Below are 17,500 nucleotides of genomic sequence, written 5' to 3' on the forward strand. Positions count from 1 at the left end.
CTGAGCCCACGTGCTACAATTACGGAAGCCCGTGCGCCTAGAGCCCATGCTCCGCCACGAGAGGAGCCACTGCAATGAGAAGCCCGCACACCGCAACGAAGCGTAGCCCCCGCTCGCTACAACTAGAGAAAGCCCGTGCGCAGCAACGAAGACCCAACACAGCCAAAAAAAAAAAAAAAAAGGCTGCCAGCTACCAAGAGAGCCCAGCTACACGCCTGGTCCAGCTCTGATGCAAGAACCCAGGAAGGCAGATCCCGGCTTGTCATCCATGGGCAGCACCCTGGAGCCGGTGGTCTGTGGGTGGAGGTGGGAGGAGAGGAGAGTCCCTCACTCAGCCCTTCCACCACCAGCTTCTGGAGCAGCAGAGGAAGCAGATGCTGCCCTCAGGGAGCCCCAGTCTGAGGAGGAGAGCTATGACCCTATCTCTCAGGGAACCCCCAGACTAATGGAAGAAATAGGGTCCTTTCTCTTTGGAGAGCTCTGATGCTGGTGAGACCAAGACATCCCCCAGACACAGAGACTGAAGCACGTACAAAGCCTAGTTATCTACTAAAGGAAGTGGAGAGAGAACAAACCGAGTACAAGGGAGCTGAGGGAGGCCGTTAAGAAGTAGTGCCCCACCCTTCCTGTCCTGGGCTCCTGTGCAGACATTCCAAGTGCAACCCTGAATGAGGGGTGTCAGTATCAAAACCAGGAGAACCCAGGCAGCTTCTTCCAAGTACCTCCCCCATTAGACTATGGGGAGTTCCAACCAGAAACAGTTTCCCCTCGTTTCTCTGGGGTCCTGTTATCAGCAACCTCGGTTGCCTGTAAGGCATGATTTCCCAAACCAGGAAGGCAGAAAACCAAGCAGACAGAGCAAGGCATCTTAGCTGCCAAAGCGCATGCCACCAGAAGTCCACTGGCTCGTTCAACAAACATTTATTGAGTTACTACTACATACCAGGTGCTGCAGATTCAAAGATAAGGAAATTGTGGTGCCCATCCTTGGAAGACCTGACAGTTAGTGATGACAGCCTGGGCGACAGAGGTGGGCGCAGGGGCCACGTGAGCCCAGAAGGGGCATCTAAAGCAAAGGCTCAGATACTTTGTTCACAGGAGCACTCACTCAGAACCCATTTATTTTGCCTATGTTTTAAAATCTTATTTTACATAGAGTTCTAATAATTTTGGAACTATGGTTTCCTTGATACAACAGGTTAGAAGCACTATATTTGAAGTAGGAAAAAAGTTCACTACAGATAGAATAATAGCAGGGATTATCAACAGCCTGACAGCAGGGAGAGACCTTACTAAAGGTATTTTTAAGAACTCAAAAAGCAATGCAGTAGGGCCCTGTAATGTCTTCTTTTTTAAAATTTATTTTATTGAAGTATAGTTGACTTACAATGTTTTGATAGTTTCTGGTGTACAGCAAAGTGACTCAGTTATACATGTATATACATTCTTTTTGGTTTTTTAATATTTATTTATTTGGCTGTGCCGGGTCTTAGTTGCGGCACGTGGGATCTTTTTAGTTGCAGCATGCAGTATCTTTAGTTGTGGCATGCAAACTCTTAGTTGCGGCATGTAGGATCTAGTTCGCTGACCAGGGATCAAAGCCGGGCCCCCTGCATTGGGAGCATGGAGTCTTAGCCACTGGACCGCCAAGGAAGTACCTACATTGTTTTCCATATTCTTGGCCATTATGGTTTATTACAGGATATTGAATACAGTTTCCTGTGCTATACAGTAGGACCTTGTTGTTTATCTATTTTATATATAATAATCTGCATCTGCTAATCCCAAACTCCTGATGCATCTCTCCCCCACCCCTCCTCCTCCTTGGCAACCACAAGTCTGTTCTCTATGTCTGTGAGTCTGTTTTTATTTTGGAGATAAGTTCATTTGTGTCATATTTTAGGTTCCACATATAAGTGATGTCATATGATATTTGTCTTTCTCTTTCTGACTTAGTACAATAATCTCTAGGTCCATCCATGTTGCTGCAAATGGCATTATTTCATTTCATTCTTTTTTATGGCCGAGTAGTATTCCACTGTATATATGTACCACATCTTCTTTATCCATTCATCTATTGATGGACATTGAGGTTGTTTCCATGTCTTGGCTATTGTAAATAGTGCTGCAATAAACATTGGGGTTCATGTATCTCTTCAAATTACAGTTTTCTTCAGGTATATGCCCAGGAGTGGGATTGCTGGATCATATGGCAACTCTATTTTTAGTTTTTTGATGAACTCCGTACTGTTTTCCATAGTGGCTGCACCAATTTACATGTAGTGTCTTCTAAATGACCCTGTGTGGACAAATTATCCTCCCCGCCTCTAAGGGGCCTATGGATGTTGGCAAAATGTATACTATTAATCTCACTGACTTTGAGTTACCTGCAAAAAAGGTCAAATCTCAGAGTGTCCACTTTCAGGGACAGGGAGCCCGTGATGCATTTGAGAAAGTTTCCCTCCTATGAGGGCAGAAGTAAATAATGCAGAAAGACTATTGGAAAAATCCTTGTTCTGCCAGGGCTGCCTCCTTGTTCCTTCCTCCACGGGACCAAGATCTGCCCTGAGGCTGTGCAGAGCAGCCCAGTCTCCCCCGGAAACGACAGCCCTTTGAATGGGTGAAGATGGCTCTCCAGCACCTGATTCAGCACATCATGGCCCTTCTCTGTTCTTGTCTCTCTGTCCCCGATTAATGTCCCACAATCACCACCACACCCACACACCTGCCTCAGGTCCCTGGAAAATCCAGCTTATCTTCTCCCAGTCACAACACTCATTTCTGCACTTATGACGATTACTCTCTTCCTCTTTTAGAAGTTTTAAAAAAAAAACAAAAGGGCTTCCCTGGTGGCGCAGTGGTTGAGAGTCCGCCTGCCGATGCAGGTGACGCGGGTTCATGCCCCGGTCCGGGAGGATCCCACGTGCCGCGGAGCGGCTGGGCCCGTGAGCCATGGCCGCTGAGCCTGCGGTTCCGGAGCCTGTGCTCCGCAACGGGAGAGGCCACAACAGTGAGAGGCCTGCGTACCGCAAAACAAACAAACAAACAAACAAAAAACTCAAGTCCCCACACTAAAACTAATGTCTGAAGTCAGCACTCAATTTTCATTCATTTTAGGGGTCGGGGCAATTTATCATGCAGAGTCAAGCCATCAGGGAAGGTTCTCTCAAAGGATGTATGGGAACAAGCACAATGGCATGGTGTCTGTCCTGGAGAACCAAGAAAAGACTCCAAGATCACCAAGACTGCAGTCGTAGGGCTCCTGGTGAATATCTCTGTCACAGTCAGCAGCAAATGTCAAAATTCCATGGACATCCAAAACCTCAGCATTGTGAATGATCTGGAAAACCTAAGAAGGGGTGAGCTGCTGAGTGAGGTGGGGAGGCAGGTTGAGGATGCCAGGCCAGCCAAGGGGGCTGGCACCAAGGGGCATGCCCCCACCCAGCAGGGTTCAGGCTATCAGAGATGGCAGGGGTCTTCACTTTACAAAAAGGCCCAGAGAGGGATGGTGAGTTGTCCAAGGTCACACAGGGAGTCAGGGAAGAAGCAAGACTAGAACCCACAGGTCCCCTGTCCCTCTGAGACACACACACACACACACACACACACACGCTTCCTTCCAAGGGAATGGGCTGAGGGAAGGGTAGACCTAGGGGTGCCACTAAGGGAGCTGGACATGGATCGGAAGAGAGCCCCACCCACTCAGAGCCAGCTCCACCCCCGCAGCACAAGAAGCTAAGAAGCTTCAGGAGCATGGGGAAAACCTGTCTGTACATGGTGACCGAGGCTGTGAGATGCTGAGGGAAGCCACCCTGGAGGAGGGGAGCGAGACTGGAGGGGCCATTCCATCCCCCTCCTCACTGCTGCTGGATTCAGAGTTGGGAACCTCCAAGATGCTTTCCATGCCCCACCCCATCCATACACACGCTTGTCCCCACTCCTTCCCTCCCACAGCCCTTGAATCTCCCCTGCATCCTTGCCCATCATTAGGGCATCCTAATGTACCTCTCTCCCGTCCATACCTGCCTCTCATCCATTTCCCCTAATAATGGCGTCTTCATCTTTTATAATACCGCTCTTCTCTTTTCTAAGGATTTTTCCATCTATTATTTCACATGAGATAGGTAGGCTACTTGCTATTGCAATCCCCATCTCACATGTTTAGGAAACTACCTCAGAAAAGTCCATTGGCTCACCAGCTACTCAGTGGGCAATCTGTGAGCAAACCCCAGGCTTTGAGACTCCAGCGGGTGCTTTTCCCTCACAGCTCCAGCCCCTGCCAGAGTTCTCACCTCCCTCTGCCAAGTTCCCCTCTCTTCATTTCTCTTCCATCTTCCCCCACCACCACCTGCCCTTTGACGACCTGTCTTTCCCCAGGGCTCTCTCAGTCCCAACACCACCATCAGCCTACCCCAAGCAGTAGTCACTGGGTAGAGCAGGGGGGTGCCCTGGATGGAAGCCGGGTGAATGTGAAGGAGAGGAGGGGAGGCAGACAGCCCAGGGTTGGTCCCCCAGTCTCAGGGCTGAAATCTGGGCGGTGGGGGTCTTCCATTCCTCTTTAGGCTCTGCCCCCCAAACCAACTGATGACCCCAGCCCCTGCCTCAGGCCCTTCCAACACTTTCTGTGCAGCTCCCTAAAGCATACACCTCTCACCACTCCTCCCCTCTCGGAGACCACACTATGTGGGTATGTGTGGTGAGGCGAGCTGGCCAGGAAAGGCAAGGAGGAGTAGGGAGTCAGTGACAGCCAGTGCCCCATTTCTGAGCCCTCACAGACATCCTCCCATTCAAGGACCAGAACCTGAAGCTGTTCCCCTCCGAAGGTGAGAGAAGCTGAAGGACTCTTCTTCCCTCCACATCCCATAATGTGATGGGGGCTGGGGAAGGGGGGACAAAGTCTCAGAAGGCGAGAGGGACACAAAGATCCCCCTTCTCCAGCAAAGGAAAGAAACCGGTCAAGTGAGGAATTCAAGCCCAGAACCCTTTCTCAAAACCCTGGGGTGGTGGTGGGTGGGATGCAGAGGGGTCTCTCAGAATGCAGTGATGACAGGCATCCCAGCCACGGGTTTCCTGGGCCTTTAAGTGCATCCTCCCCCTGCCCCAGGCTCCACCAGGCTCTTCTAGGCAGGATGAGGCTGAACCCACCCCGGGCTGCACCAGCGGTCAGGAGGACGCCTCTTCCTTTAGGGCTCTCAGTCCTCCTTCTTCGGTCACAGTCACCCGTGGAGTCCCTTTCCCCTCTGCAGGGTCCTCAACGTCCATCAAAAAATACTGTAAGGAGCTGAGCTCCCCCGTCACCCTACACCAGACCCTGCCCCGATCCTCTTTCCCTGGGGAGGGGTACTTGAGGGAAACACAGGACACCAAGCCTCAGAAGGGGGCCTCTGTGCCTGGGGGTGGGGGGACCCTCTGGGTGAAGTTATGTGAAGGCAGACGGAGCAAAGTAGGGTCCTAGTCACCACTGTCCTGTCCTCATAGCTCTGTCTGGGCCTGAGCCGGTCCCCCGGGAGCCCAAGAGGTTTCGGGAGCTACTGGCTTAGGTGGAGGAGGAGCTGCTGGTGCTGAAGGGCCTGACCCCGAACAGCAGACCGCCGGGCTGAGGGAAGGATCGGCGCTGCTGGGCCAGGGGCGGAGGCTGCAGGAGCTGTGGGACACGGCGGGGGCGGGGCCGGGGCTCCTGGGGGCGGGGCCGGGGCTCCTGGGGGCGGGGCCGGGACGGAGTGGGCGAGATTGCGGGAGGCTGGGGGCGGGGTGATGAGGGAGTTCCGGAGCACGCTGGAGTGGTGACTGCAGGACTGAGAGGGCGAGAGGCGGGGCTTAAACGGCTGGCGGGGGTCCCTGGGAGCGGGGCTAAACTGGTGATGGCTAGACTGTCCGCCGCGGGGGCGGGGCCGGATGGTGAAGGCGGGGCTACGGGAGCGAGGGGTGGGGCTTAACATAGCTGGGGGCGGGAGTGGGCGGCCTGGGGCGGGGCTACGGGTTGCAGGGGCCAGATGCAGGTTGGATGGAGCGTGACTGGCCTCCTCCGGGGAGATCTCAGCCAGCACGTCCACTCGAGGGAGGATTCTTTATGCTAAGGGAGAGAGACTAGGCTCCTGCCCTGAGGGAATCCTCACTCTGAGTGGGGAGACCTGCTCCCTCTCCGTCGGGGAGCTTTCTGTCTCACTAACTGCAGGAGTATCTAGCTGATCACTTCCCATCTCTCTGCCAGGTGGATGGGGCCCTGGATTTTAACAAGCCAGAGGTTCTGGGAGTCCGAGGGGCGGGCCTGGTTACTCGGTCCTCGAATGACTACAGGAGACTTCTATAGCAAACTCAGTTCCATACTGGCTGGATACATCCTCTACGTGCTGGAAGTTCTGAGTGATGAGGGTCGGGAGTGGGGATGGGGTCAGTCTCCGTTGTGACTGATGGGCCTACTGGGTTGGGCCCAATTGTACCAAGGAGGACGTGCAACGTAATTTACGAGTCCCACTGCAAAATGAAAAATACAGGGCTCCTTGTTAAAAATTTATTAAGAAATATTCAAGATGACAACAGCAGAGCGCTTAAACCAAGCATGGGACCCAGTGCAACTGCATAGGTTGCATGTCCATCAAGCCAGCTGTGGTACCAGCTACAAAGCAGAGTGTCTCAGGGTCCAAACCCACGTGTCACCTCCGAGGAAAAGGCAAGAAGTGCAAGCCTTTCTACCCCACCCACCCACCCACCCATTTTTCCTAAAAGAAAGGGGAATGTATCCTCTTAGGAATCTTCTCTTATCCTCTCCTGGAGGGAATTGAATCTGCTGCCCCCAACACACACACACACACACACACACACACACACACACAACACACACACACACACACCAACTACCAGAGCTGCCTTACAATCTGCTGCCCACCAGAGGGAGAGAGTGTGCCCCTGTCCCTCACGTGGTCTCCACTCCTTTACCCTCCGCAGAGCTGAGCAAGGAGCAACAGCAGCTACTAGCCATGTCCATGGAGAAAGTGCTCCTTCCCCAACAGACAGAGCTGATGAGGATCTGAGGGTCGCAAGATGGGTGTCAGGGATGACAACTAGGGTAAAATTGAACACTAGAAACGATGTGGGAGTGCATCCAGCTCCACGCCCTCTCTCACTGATGAGCACTCTGGACCAGAGAGCAGAAGGTACTTCTCCAGGGCCACACAGCAGGCTCTTGGCAGAGCTCTCTACAGAACTCAGGTTTCCAAATTCTTAACCCATGCCTATTTTTCCTCTGCTCTAGCACTAATGGGTAGAAGGGGTCAAGGATGGGGGCAGGGGCTGAAATTTAAAATTTTACTGCAGGGACTTCCCTGGGGGTCCAGTGGGTAAGACTCCATGCTCCCATTGCAGGGCACCTGTGTTCCATCCCTGGTTGGGGAACTATATCCCACATGCACGCCACAACTAAGAAGCCCACATGCAGCAACAAAGATCCCACGTGGGGGCTTCCCTGGTGGCGCAGTGGTTGAGAATCCGCCTGCCAATGCAGGGGACACGGGTTCGAGCCCTGGTCTGGGAAGATCCCACATGCCGCGGAGCGGCTGGGCCCGTGAGCCACAACTACTGAGCCTACGCGTCTGGAGCCTGTGCTCCGCAACAAGAGAGGCTGCGACAGTGAGAGGCCCGCGTACCGCAATGAAGAATGGCCCCTGCTCTCCGCAACTGGAGAAAGCCCTCGCACAGAAATGAAGACCCAACACAGCCATAAATAAATAAATAATTAATTTTAAAAAAAAACAAAAACAAAAAAAGATCCCACGTGCCGCAACTAAGACCTGGCACGGCCTAAATAAATAATTTAAAAATAAAATAAAATTTTACTGCGGACCTCCTCTGAAGTTGGTAGCTCCCCAAATGCAAAGCATCTTGTGATGTTTATTCTCTACTGTGCAGGTGGTGATCATCCTGTACCAAAGTTTTCCAGGGGGATGCAGTGCTCTTCTGTCTTCACTTCAAGCTACTCAGGGGCTTTTAGGGCGAGGAGCTGAAGGTCACCTAGCCCTAGTCGGACTCTGCAGCCTTGACATACAAGGGGATGGACACCATTATACCCGGGACCCCAATGCCTTGTCACCATTCTGCGCCCTCCATGCCATCCTCGCCGTATTTCAGGTGTGGCCAACAACACCTGGCTTTCCCCAACCAGAACTGGGGAAAACAGAGTGGGGTTTGGTGCAGGCCTGGGGGAGCTGGTGAAATGGAGAGGAGCTTCGACTCCAAGTTCTCCTGGAAGCAGAGCTTCAAAGGCTCCATCTGGGACCCAGTCTCTTCAACAAGGATCTGGGACCTCTGTCCCATCACGAGGGCCTAGCAGTCACAGCTGAGGAGGAAAGCTTCTCTTTCGTCAGCTGTGAGTAGACAGGAGCTCCAGCACCTGGCGCAGCTGCTTCTTTAGCCTGACTACAGGTAGGGGGCCTGGCAGCAGACGGCTAGGGTCAGCGAGGGCACCTTGTAGTTTGACCTTGAGTTTGACGTACTTCTTCAGTGATTCAGCACAACTTTGAATAAGTGTCACAAGCCACTGACCAGTGTCTGCTCAGCCAGGATTTTGGAGATGTCTTAGGCTCTAAAGCAGATTTGAGAATTTGGGAAGAACAATTTTTTAGGGGATAAGAAAAGAGTCTGGGGGCTTTACTCCATTCAGAAAAGAAGTATAGTTTATTTATGGAAGTATAGCTCACAGTCGGCAATCTGCACCCCAAAACTTCCAACCTCCCATGAGAGATATAATTTTTTTTTTTGGCCTCGCATGGGGGATCTTAGTTCCCCGACCAGGGATTGAACCTGCTCCCCATGCTGTGGAAGCGCAGAATCTTAACCACTGGACCGCCAGGGAAGTCCCCCATGAGAAATATAAAATGCAACGTCCTCACAGCACATTCTTCCTGCTTCTCCACCACTCCAGCCTGTCTTCATCCCTAGCTAGTCCACCTCCTTTTACTCAGCAAAGGTCTGGGAGTATGTCTGTGCAGGGGGTCCCTTCCCCCAAGTACTCCAGGCTTCCCACACCCTACAAATTGGCTCTGCCTGCTACGGGCACGTTCTTTAAGCTCCTTCCTGCCCTCATAACTCCCAGGGTGTCAGCTTCTTCCCATTCTTGCCAGGATCAGTGCCTTCCACCCTCCTGAACTTCAGTAGCCTACCCCTCTCTCCTTCCTCTTTGGCCCCTTCCTGAGGAGAAAATTAAGAATAATAAAGAAGGACTTCCCCGGCGGTCCAGTGGTTAAGAACCCACACTTCAAATGCAGGGGGCACAGGTTCGATCCCTGGTCGGGGAACTAGGATAACACATGCCATGCAGCGTGGCCAAAAAATAAAATAAAATAAAATCTACAACAGAAGGAAACCCCACCCCACCCCCCAAAAGAAGAAAAATAACTGTAAAAAAAAAAAAAAGGAGAATAAAGAAGAAAATGGTTAAGTAAATAATGCCCCGTCCCAATGTCTGTGTCTGTCTTCAGGGTCTGCAGTGTACTCTGTGGGTCAGGGTCTTAGAGAACAGGTGGCTGGGGCTTCCTCCCCTAAGTCGATTCCCTTGCCTGACCCCCATCTCCTAGCAACCACACACAAATCACGAGATTGGAGCAAAACTCGGGGATAATTATCGCCCATTGCCTCCCTTAACTGACCACCAGAGGGAGATACAGAACAAAGCCTGTGGCCTGCATCAGCACCATGCCCTACCCAGGCTCCTGTTTCAATAAATCACTATTAATTGACCTGAAGAGTACTTACACGTTAATCCAACTTAAATTTCCTCCAACACAATTTGAATTGTGTCCCAGATTCCCCTGAACATAAACAAGGACTCTGAGGAAAAGAAGTCTCTGGACCCTAAAGTGATTCTGTGGCCTATCCCTAAGGACTTTACTGGAGGTTTTCTTGAGGAGCTGGTGCTGAATGGGGTAGAGGGTGACAAAAAGACAGTATAGGCTGGGTGGGAGGAGCAGCACTGGGACAAGCCTGGCATGGATGTTTTTTTTCCAAAAGCACAAGACCTTCCAACCTGACTGACCTCACAAGCCCTTATTTTTTCTCTGTGCTTTGAACCCTCAAAGGCTCCTGCTTGGAACACCATCATGCAGTTGGGGGGATGGTGCGAGGGGGTGAAGGTGGGGTGGGAGCAGGACAAGGAGAATAAGGACAGGCCTGGTAGAGTTCAGAGGGAATGAAGGAGGGCAAGAGAAATAAAGGAGCAAGATTTCTAGGTCAGAGGAGAGAAAGCTGGCTTGATGGGCTTTCTGGGTCCTCAGGAAGAGCAGAAACAGGTGTGACTTTTTTTTTTTAATATTTATTTATTTATTCTTGGCTGTGTTGGGTCTTTTTTTAAAATAAATAATTTTTTTTTGTGGCTGCATTGGGTCTTTGTTGCTGCACGCGGGCTTTCTCTAATTTCAGCGAGTGGGGGCTATTCTTCGTTGCAGTGTGCGGGCTTCTCATTGCGGTGGCTCTCTTGTTGTGGAGCACGGGCTCTGGGCACGTGGGCTCTAAAGATCAGGCTCAGTAGTTGTGGCGCACGGGCTTAGTTGCTCCGCGGCACGTGGGATCTTCCCGGGCCAGGGCTCGAACCCATGTCCGGGCAGACTCTTAACCACTGCGCCATCAGGGAAGCCCCTGTGTCGTGTCTTAGTTGTGGAACACAGGATCTTTTTGTTGCGGCACTCGGGCTCTCTCGTTGAGGCGCGTGAACTCAGTAGTTGTGGCACTCAGGCTTCGTTGCCCTGTGGCATGTGGGATCTTATGTCCCTGACCAGGGATGAAGCCCTCATCCCCTGTGTTGGAAGGCGGATTCTTAACCAGTGGACCACCAGGGAAGTCCCAGGTGTGACTTCTTGAAATCACTATTCTCCAAGTCTTTGGAGGATGAGCTGAACTGGAAACCTTGGCTTGCAGTCAGTGGGAGGAAGATAGACACTAGGAAGAAACTCCTAAAAGTCTGGCTGAGGCAATGGTGGGCTGGGAAGAGGGTGGGGAGTGGAGCCGCCTTCTCTGGAGCTGATTAAAGGATGGGAGACTGCACAGCCCAGGACCACATGCTGGATTGCTGTCGTATCACATCAATGTGCTGAATAAGAGATACAGAGAGGAAGAGATGGAAATCCAGGAAGAACCAGGAAAAGAGAGATGGAAAGGTTATTACACAGACACACATTTCTGCATACATGTGCAATTGTGACAGGAACCGTGTGACTAATGTCAGCCTTCCCCCACGCCCAATCTCCCATCCCACCGCCTAAGGAGAAGGGATGTTTGTTGAAGGTAATGGTTAGAGCTGTCGAAGGAGGAGGTATTAGATAGCTGCACAAGACGAGCCCAGGGTGGATGGGAAGGGAAGTGAACCAAAAGATGGGGGCAGGGACCAGAGGCCCAGCAGGGGCAAAGTCTTGTTTTGTTTCAAGACAGGGGAGAGAGATTTGGGAGCAGCTGTCATACTGAATGAGACTTTGGGGACAGAGGAGGAACAGTCAAGTTTTTAGAACTTTTGCTGTGTGTTATGTGGTCTAATCTCCCCCATTCACCACCAGCCCCTCAAGAAAACCTCCAGTAAAGACCTTGGGACTTCCCTGGCGGTCCAGTTGTTGAGTCCGCGCTTCCAATGCAGGGGGTGTGGTTTTGATCCCTGGTCAGGGAACTAAGATCCCGCATGCTGCGCAGTGTAGCCAGAATAAAGAAGTCCTAACTTACCGTTCATAGCCTTCAAGGTCACATTTCATTTTTGATGGGTGATACTGAGGAGACCCTAAAGGTGAGTGTGTGAAGGCTCAGTGGTATTCAGGTTATACATATGGATGCGCGGACACATATCCCAACACCACAGGAGCCTTGCTTGTAAATGTCTTGGTTTGTCATCTAGAGATCTGCCATGTGTGTAAAGTCCCCTTTAAAATTCCCTCCAGGCAGGGATTTAAGATAAGAGCAAGACCTTGGTAGGGAGGGATAAATTAGGAGTTTGGGATTAGCAGATACAAACTACTATATATAAAATATATAAACAACAAGGTCTTACTGTATAGCACGGGGAACTATATTCAATATCCTGTAATAAACCATAATGGAAACGAATATGAAAAAGAATATGTACATATATGTATAACTGAATCACTTTGCTGTACACCTGAAACCAACACAACATTGTACTGGGTTGGCCAAAAAGATCATTTGGTTTTTTCTGTAAGATGGCTCTAGTAGTGCTTAGTTGTCTTTAACTTCATTCAAAACAACTTTGTTAGATTGTATTGTGACAGCTGTCATATCTGCGTGCATTTAAAAAAAAATCAAAATTGGTGAATTTTTAGAATTATTTATTTATGGCTGCGTTGGGTCTTCATTGTTGCGCGTGGGCTTTCTCTAGTCGTGGCGAGTGGGGTCCTCTCTTGTTGTGGAGCACGGGCTTTAGGCACCCGGGCTTCAGTAGTTGTGGCACTTGGGCTCAGTAGTTGTGGCTTGCAGGCTCTAGAGCGCAGGTTCAGTAGTTGTGGCACACGGGCTTAGTTGCTCCGCGGCATGTGGGATCTTCCCAGATCAGGGCTCGAACCTGTGTCCGCTACACTGGCAGGCGGATTCTTAATCACTGCGCCATCAGGGAAGTCCAAAATTGGTGAATTTTTGTGTAGCCATTTTAATATTGAAGATGGAAGAAAAAAAGCAACATTTTCTGAATATTACGCTTTATTATTTCAAGAAAGGTAAAAACGCAACTGAAATGCAAAAAAAGATTTGTGCAGTGTATGGAGAAGGTGCTGTGACTGATCGAACGTGTCAAAAGTGGTTTGCGGGGGCTTCCCTGGTGGCGCAGTGGTTGAGAGTCTGCCTGCCGATGCGGGGGACACGGGTTCGTGCCCCGGTCCGGGAAGATCCCACATGCCGCGGAGCGGCTGGGCCCGTGAGCCATGGCCGCTGAGCCTGCGCGTCTGGACCCTGTGCTCCGCAACGGGAGAGGCCACAACAGTGAGAGGCCCGCGTACAGAAAAAAAAAAAAACAAAAACAAAAAAAAACGAGAGAGACCCTGGAAGTGGAGAAGCTGAGCCCAGAAGGGAAGAGCTCCCTGCTCAGCTCCCTCAGCAAACTCTCAGGGAAGAAAAAGGAGCTAGAAGACCTGGAGCTCACGGTGAGGACCCAAGGGAAGGGTAGGAGATGCAGAAGAAGGAAGGCTTTTGGTGGAGCTGTGTGTGGCTATCTGACGGATCTGGCAGAAGGTGGGCAGTAGCTAGAGGAATCGACAGTGGATGCCTTCCCCAAGGCTGGTCAAGTGTTCCCCAGGCTGCCAGGGTCGCCACTGCTCTCTGTGTCCCTCTGGAGAAGGGCAAACAGTGCAGATTCCCCCGAAGCACATGCTCCCTCCTCATGGACAGAGGGTAGGCTCCCCCTCCGTTGGAAGGGGGCTGGACCTTTCCTTTCCAGAGTCCAGTGCTCAGACACCAAGGAACCCAGGAGTCCAACACTTTTCAGGGCTTGATACCTTGAAAAAGAAACAAGGAAATGGAGATAGTTAGCACATCTCAAGGGAGTGCTATGTGCCAGGCACTATGCCCTTTAACTGTGTTATCTTAAATAGTCACCCAACTTTCCCCACAGCTTGAAGGAGCTCTAGACAAAGGACATGAAGTAACCCTGGAGGCACTCCCAAAAGATGTCCTACTCTCAAAGGAGGCTATGGGTGCTGTCCTCTATTTCCTTGGAGCTCTAACAGGTAAGTGGGGAGTGAGGTCTTCATTTATATACCTATTCAGTGGTAGGAATGAGTCACTAAATGAATTTCCAGATGAATAAATGAATGAATGAATGAGTAAATAAGTAAATGTCAGGCAAATTATACTACAGTTAAGTAGTTTATATCCACATTTTTAAAAGTTGGTTTCATTCCTAAGGATTCACTTGGTCATCATAGCCTAGTCTTGCTAACAGAGGTTGGGAAATAACCCTAGTTTTATCAGCCATATATTTAAAACTTCTACATATAGCTAAGCTCATCACGTTTATATCGATATCTGTTAGTTTTAATTCAAGGATAACACCTTCTGATCTTGCCCCTGAATTCTCTTCTTCCCTCTGCAAGAAACATTCCCCCACCTTGAAAAACTCTCTGGACCTTCACGTGTAAGCTGAGGTGTTTGTTCCTTCACCAAGCCTGCCCTCAAACACCAAGACCAAAGTAGACCCTCAGCTATGGCTCCTGTAACAGCCTGATTATAATTGCATGTTACTTTGTCTTCTCCACTAGACTGCAAGTTCCTTGAGTGAAGAGAGGATGATTTTTACCTAACACATCCAGCAAAGGTGCCTGGCCTAGAGCAGGTATTCAACCATGGATGAATGTATGAATCAACGGATGCCAACATTCTGGAAATACACCCACTGGGAGCCTGTAGTCCCCTTTGCACCCATACATCTCTTTCTCTGCTTTTCTTCTCCAGAGCTAAGTGAAGCCCAACAGAAGCTGCTGGTACAATCCATGGAGAAAAAGATCTTACCTTTGCAGCTAAAGCTGGTGAGAAAAAATGGCAGATGTTGGGGAGAGTTTGCGAGGGAGTCAGCTAGAACCAGTGGAAAGATACAATTTCGCCTAATGACAGAACCATCCTCCAGGGCCTCTGTCTTTTCCCAGGAGCTCATGCCCACTTCTCATTTCTCTCCATGTTTCTTCCTGTTTGCTATTTCACAACTAGAGGGAAAAGAGTGCCCTTCTGGGCAACTATCTGGGTTTTTCAACCTGATCCTAGTAGAAGAGACAGAAAACTCTGACTTGGTTTATTCCTAGCCAAGGGATGTGAGCAAATCTTAATGTCTCTGAGTCTGCCTCAATTCACTCCTCTGTCAAATGGGGCTAAAAACAAATTGCCGCTCATCATTCAGGGTTATTAAAAGGCCCAGACAGAGTCGTCATGTTGTAACAAAAGGGGTTATAGTAAAAGAACGGTAGCCCTCTTCATGGTTTTTTTGAGTTAGGAAAAAGGAAGAGAGGTTTCTAGTTCTTCCTTTTCATACTACTTTGGTTCCTTCCAGGTGGAGAGCACAATGGAACAGAATTTCCTCCAGGATAAAGAGGGTGTTTTCCCCCTGCAGCCTTAGCTGCTTTCCTCTCTCGGGGAAGAGGAGCTGACCCTCACAGAGGCCCTAGTGGGGCTGAGTGGCCTGGAAGTGCAGAGATCGGGCCCCCAGGACACATGGGACGCAGACACCCTTCCCCGCCTCTGTGCCCGTTACGCTGGCCTCTCCCTCCTGCAGCTACTGACCAAGGCGTCCTAACTTGCCTTTTCCATTGGCTTCCTGCTCTCCTAAGGCCTTCCCTACTTTACTGTGCCCTGTCCTGACATGCAAGGGCATTTGGGAGCCAGCAGACTAAGGATGATGGAAACCTTAGCTGATTACCCAAGAAAATCAATTTCCACTTGTCCAACTCTGTATGTGCCCTGCCCCATGGCTCCACGACCCATCTGCTGATGCTTCAGTCCTCTAAAAGTGGAAGCGCTCAGACTTTTAAAACTATGACCCATTTCAGCAAAACCAAAATTAAACAGTTTCCTAGCCCAACCCTTACCCCTTTAGAACCCCCTATCTAATCAAATATCCGAAGTCCTCTTTTTCTTTATACATTCTAGGTGTTCATCCATTTGTTCCATTGTTCCACTGTGCTAAATATTCAGCGATGATTATGATCTGTGGCGTGTGGCTATGGATGTGTTTCCCCCATATGATCCAAATCATAGGACTGAAAATGTTCTCTCAGTTCAGGAAATGGTTTATCCAGTTGTAGATCTTCCAGTGCATCATGTGGGTAAAACCCCTGCCGCTTATGATTCTAAAACATCAAGCCTTACTGGCGTTGATGAAACAAATATTATTTCACCTTGGGTGAGATGTCTTTTGGTGTTTTTCTTTGAAGAACCTATCCTAAGGAAATTCTTAATTTGTGCCAGGAAAAAATAAATAAACATTATCGTACTACGTATAGATTATATGTACATGAATACTATCATGCGGTCCTCAGACCACCTGGAAAATGCTCAGAGAAGAACTGTGAGGGTGTGGAATATGGAGTCTAGATTCTAAAGTCAGAAGATGGGACTTCCCTGGTGGTCCAGTGGGTAAGACTCCACGCTCCCAATGCTGGGGGCCCGGGTTCGATCTAAGATCCTGCAGGCTGTGCGGCGCGGCCAAAAAAAAAATAATAAAATTTCTTTAAAAATGCAGATAAGTAAAACTAAATAAATAAACGGTACCCAAGAATTAGACTGATGCAAAACTTTAAAAAGAAAGTGTGATATTATCTTCTCATTTCACCTTTCCTTCTTCTGCCCCCAATTAGCGTGGTTGTCATATGGGTAGGTTTGGCACGTGGAAGGGCTAATACAGACATTCAGTCTCATAAAACTGTTGGGTTCATACCAGCCTCCTCTGCCTAAAGCTGGCTTTTAACATCTTCCCCCAATCTCTTTTAAAATGGTTTTATGGGTGGAATAATTTCTGCAAGGTTTTTGGCCCCAGGAGTCAGACTCTCCCCATTCTTAGCCACCCCCTACCCAGGCTGCTTCCCTCACTCACCAAGAATTCATGACCCACTGACAAAAGCTTTGCGTTAAGCCATCCTCCCCCATTCCGGGGCATCTTCCAAGGCCTCGCTATTTTGCTCAAGGACATACCTGCTGACTTGATTGTTTTTCCCTTGTGATGTAAACTTAACAATGAAGTGAGCTAACACCTTAACTATCCAGAAGGGTAACCTCATGAAGATGAACAACAAAACCTGTCGGTTTTCTTCCTTTACCATTCTCATGCCCACCTTCAGTTACAGATATGGTGTTACAAAGAAGAGATTTTCATGAGTTTATTCCAGTGATGATTCAAAAGTCCTGTTATCCTTCTCCCAGTCCTAGGGGGCAGGGGAACAGTTAGGGAGGAATTGGCCAAGGCATTTTTCCCCTAAAACTGGACCACACACTTTTCCATTGAGCAAGTGGCTGTTCAGTGCAAGGAGCTATTCGCTGCAATAGTGCAAAAGGAGGAATACAGAGAATACCCTCTCTCTGTATAAATATAAAGGAGAATATAGTCGAAACATATTCTCTGCCCTCTAGGACCTTACAACAGGGCTAGGTTGTCTTGCAGGGTCTGACCTGGTCTAAAACTTAAAACTTCCATTTATGGAAGAGATAAAAGTTCCAAGATAGGAAGGGAGTTTTTGTTTTGTGTCTTAAGAAATTGGAACCTGTATCCTCCTCCTGCAGAATCGCTGGAGGATTCCTTTGAAAGATAAGTGGCCAGGGTTTCAGGTCCAATTTCTTTCCCTTGGAGGATTCTTAGGTGCTCCTTAGGTGTACTATTATTCTGTTCCCCCATTTCACTACAGTGTCTGTCTGGATGCATAAAGGCGCCCCAACGTACTCCCTGAAGCCTCTCTCTTTCCTCCGGCCTCACAATACACAGCAGCCCAGAGCAAAGCTTCCAGCAGACTACATTCTGGCGCTGTTTTTTTACCACCCCTCCCCC

At 49.7% G+C, this 17,500-nt stretch overlaps 1 protein-coding gene across 1 annotated transcript; it reads left to right on the plus strand.

Moving 5' to 3' along the window:
• Positions 1-12,995: 12,995 nt before the first annotated feature.
• Positions 12,996-15,259, plus strand: GSDMA (gasdermin A; the record flags this gene model as incomplete). Its single annotated transcript, XM_029211236.1, is given in 4 exon segments — positions 12,996-13,121; positions 13,589-13,703; positions 14,428-14,501; positions 15,017-15,259. Coding segments are annotated over 4 exon segments (558 nt in total), but the record flags the coding sequence as incomplete, so codon positions are not given.
• Between the last annotated feature and the right edge of the window lie 2,241 nt (positions 15,260-17,500).

The sequence above is a fragment of the Monodon monoceros genome, unplaced genomic scaffold (assembly GCF_005190385.1).
Source record: "Monodon monoceros isolate NGI ecotype Baffin Bay Population unplaced genomic scaffold, NGI_Narwhal_1 Super_Scaffold_9, whole genome shotgun sequence".
NCBI lineage: Eukaryota > Metazoa > Chordata > Mammalia > Artiodactyla > Monodontidae > Monodon > Monodon monoceros.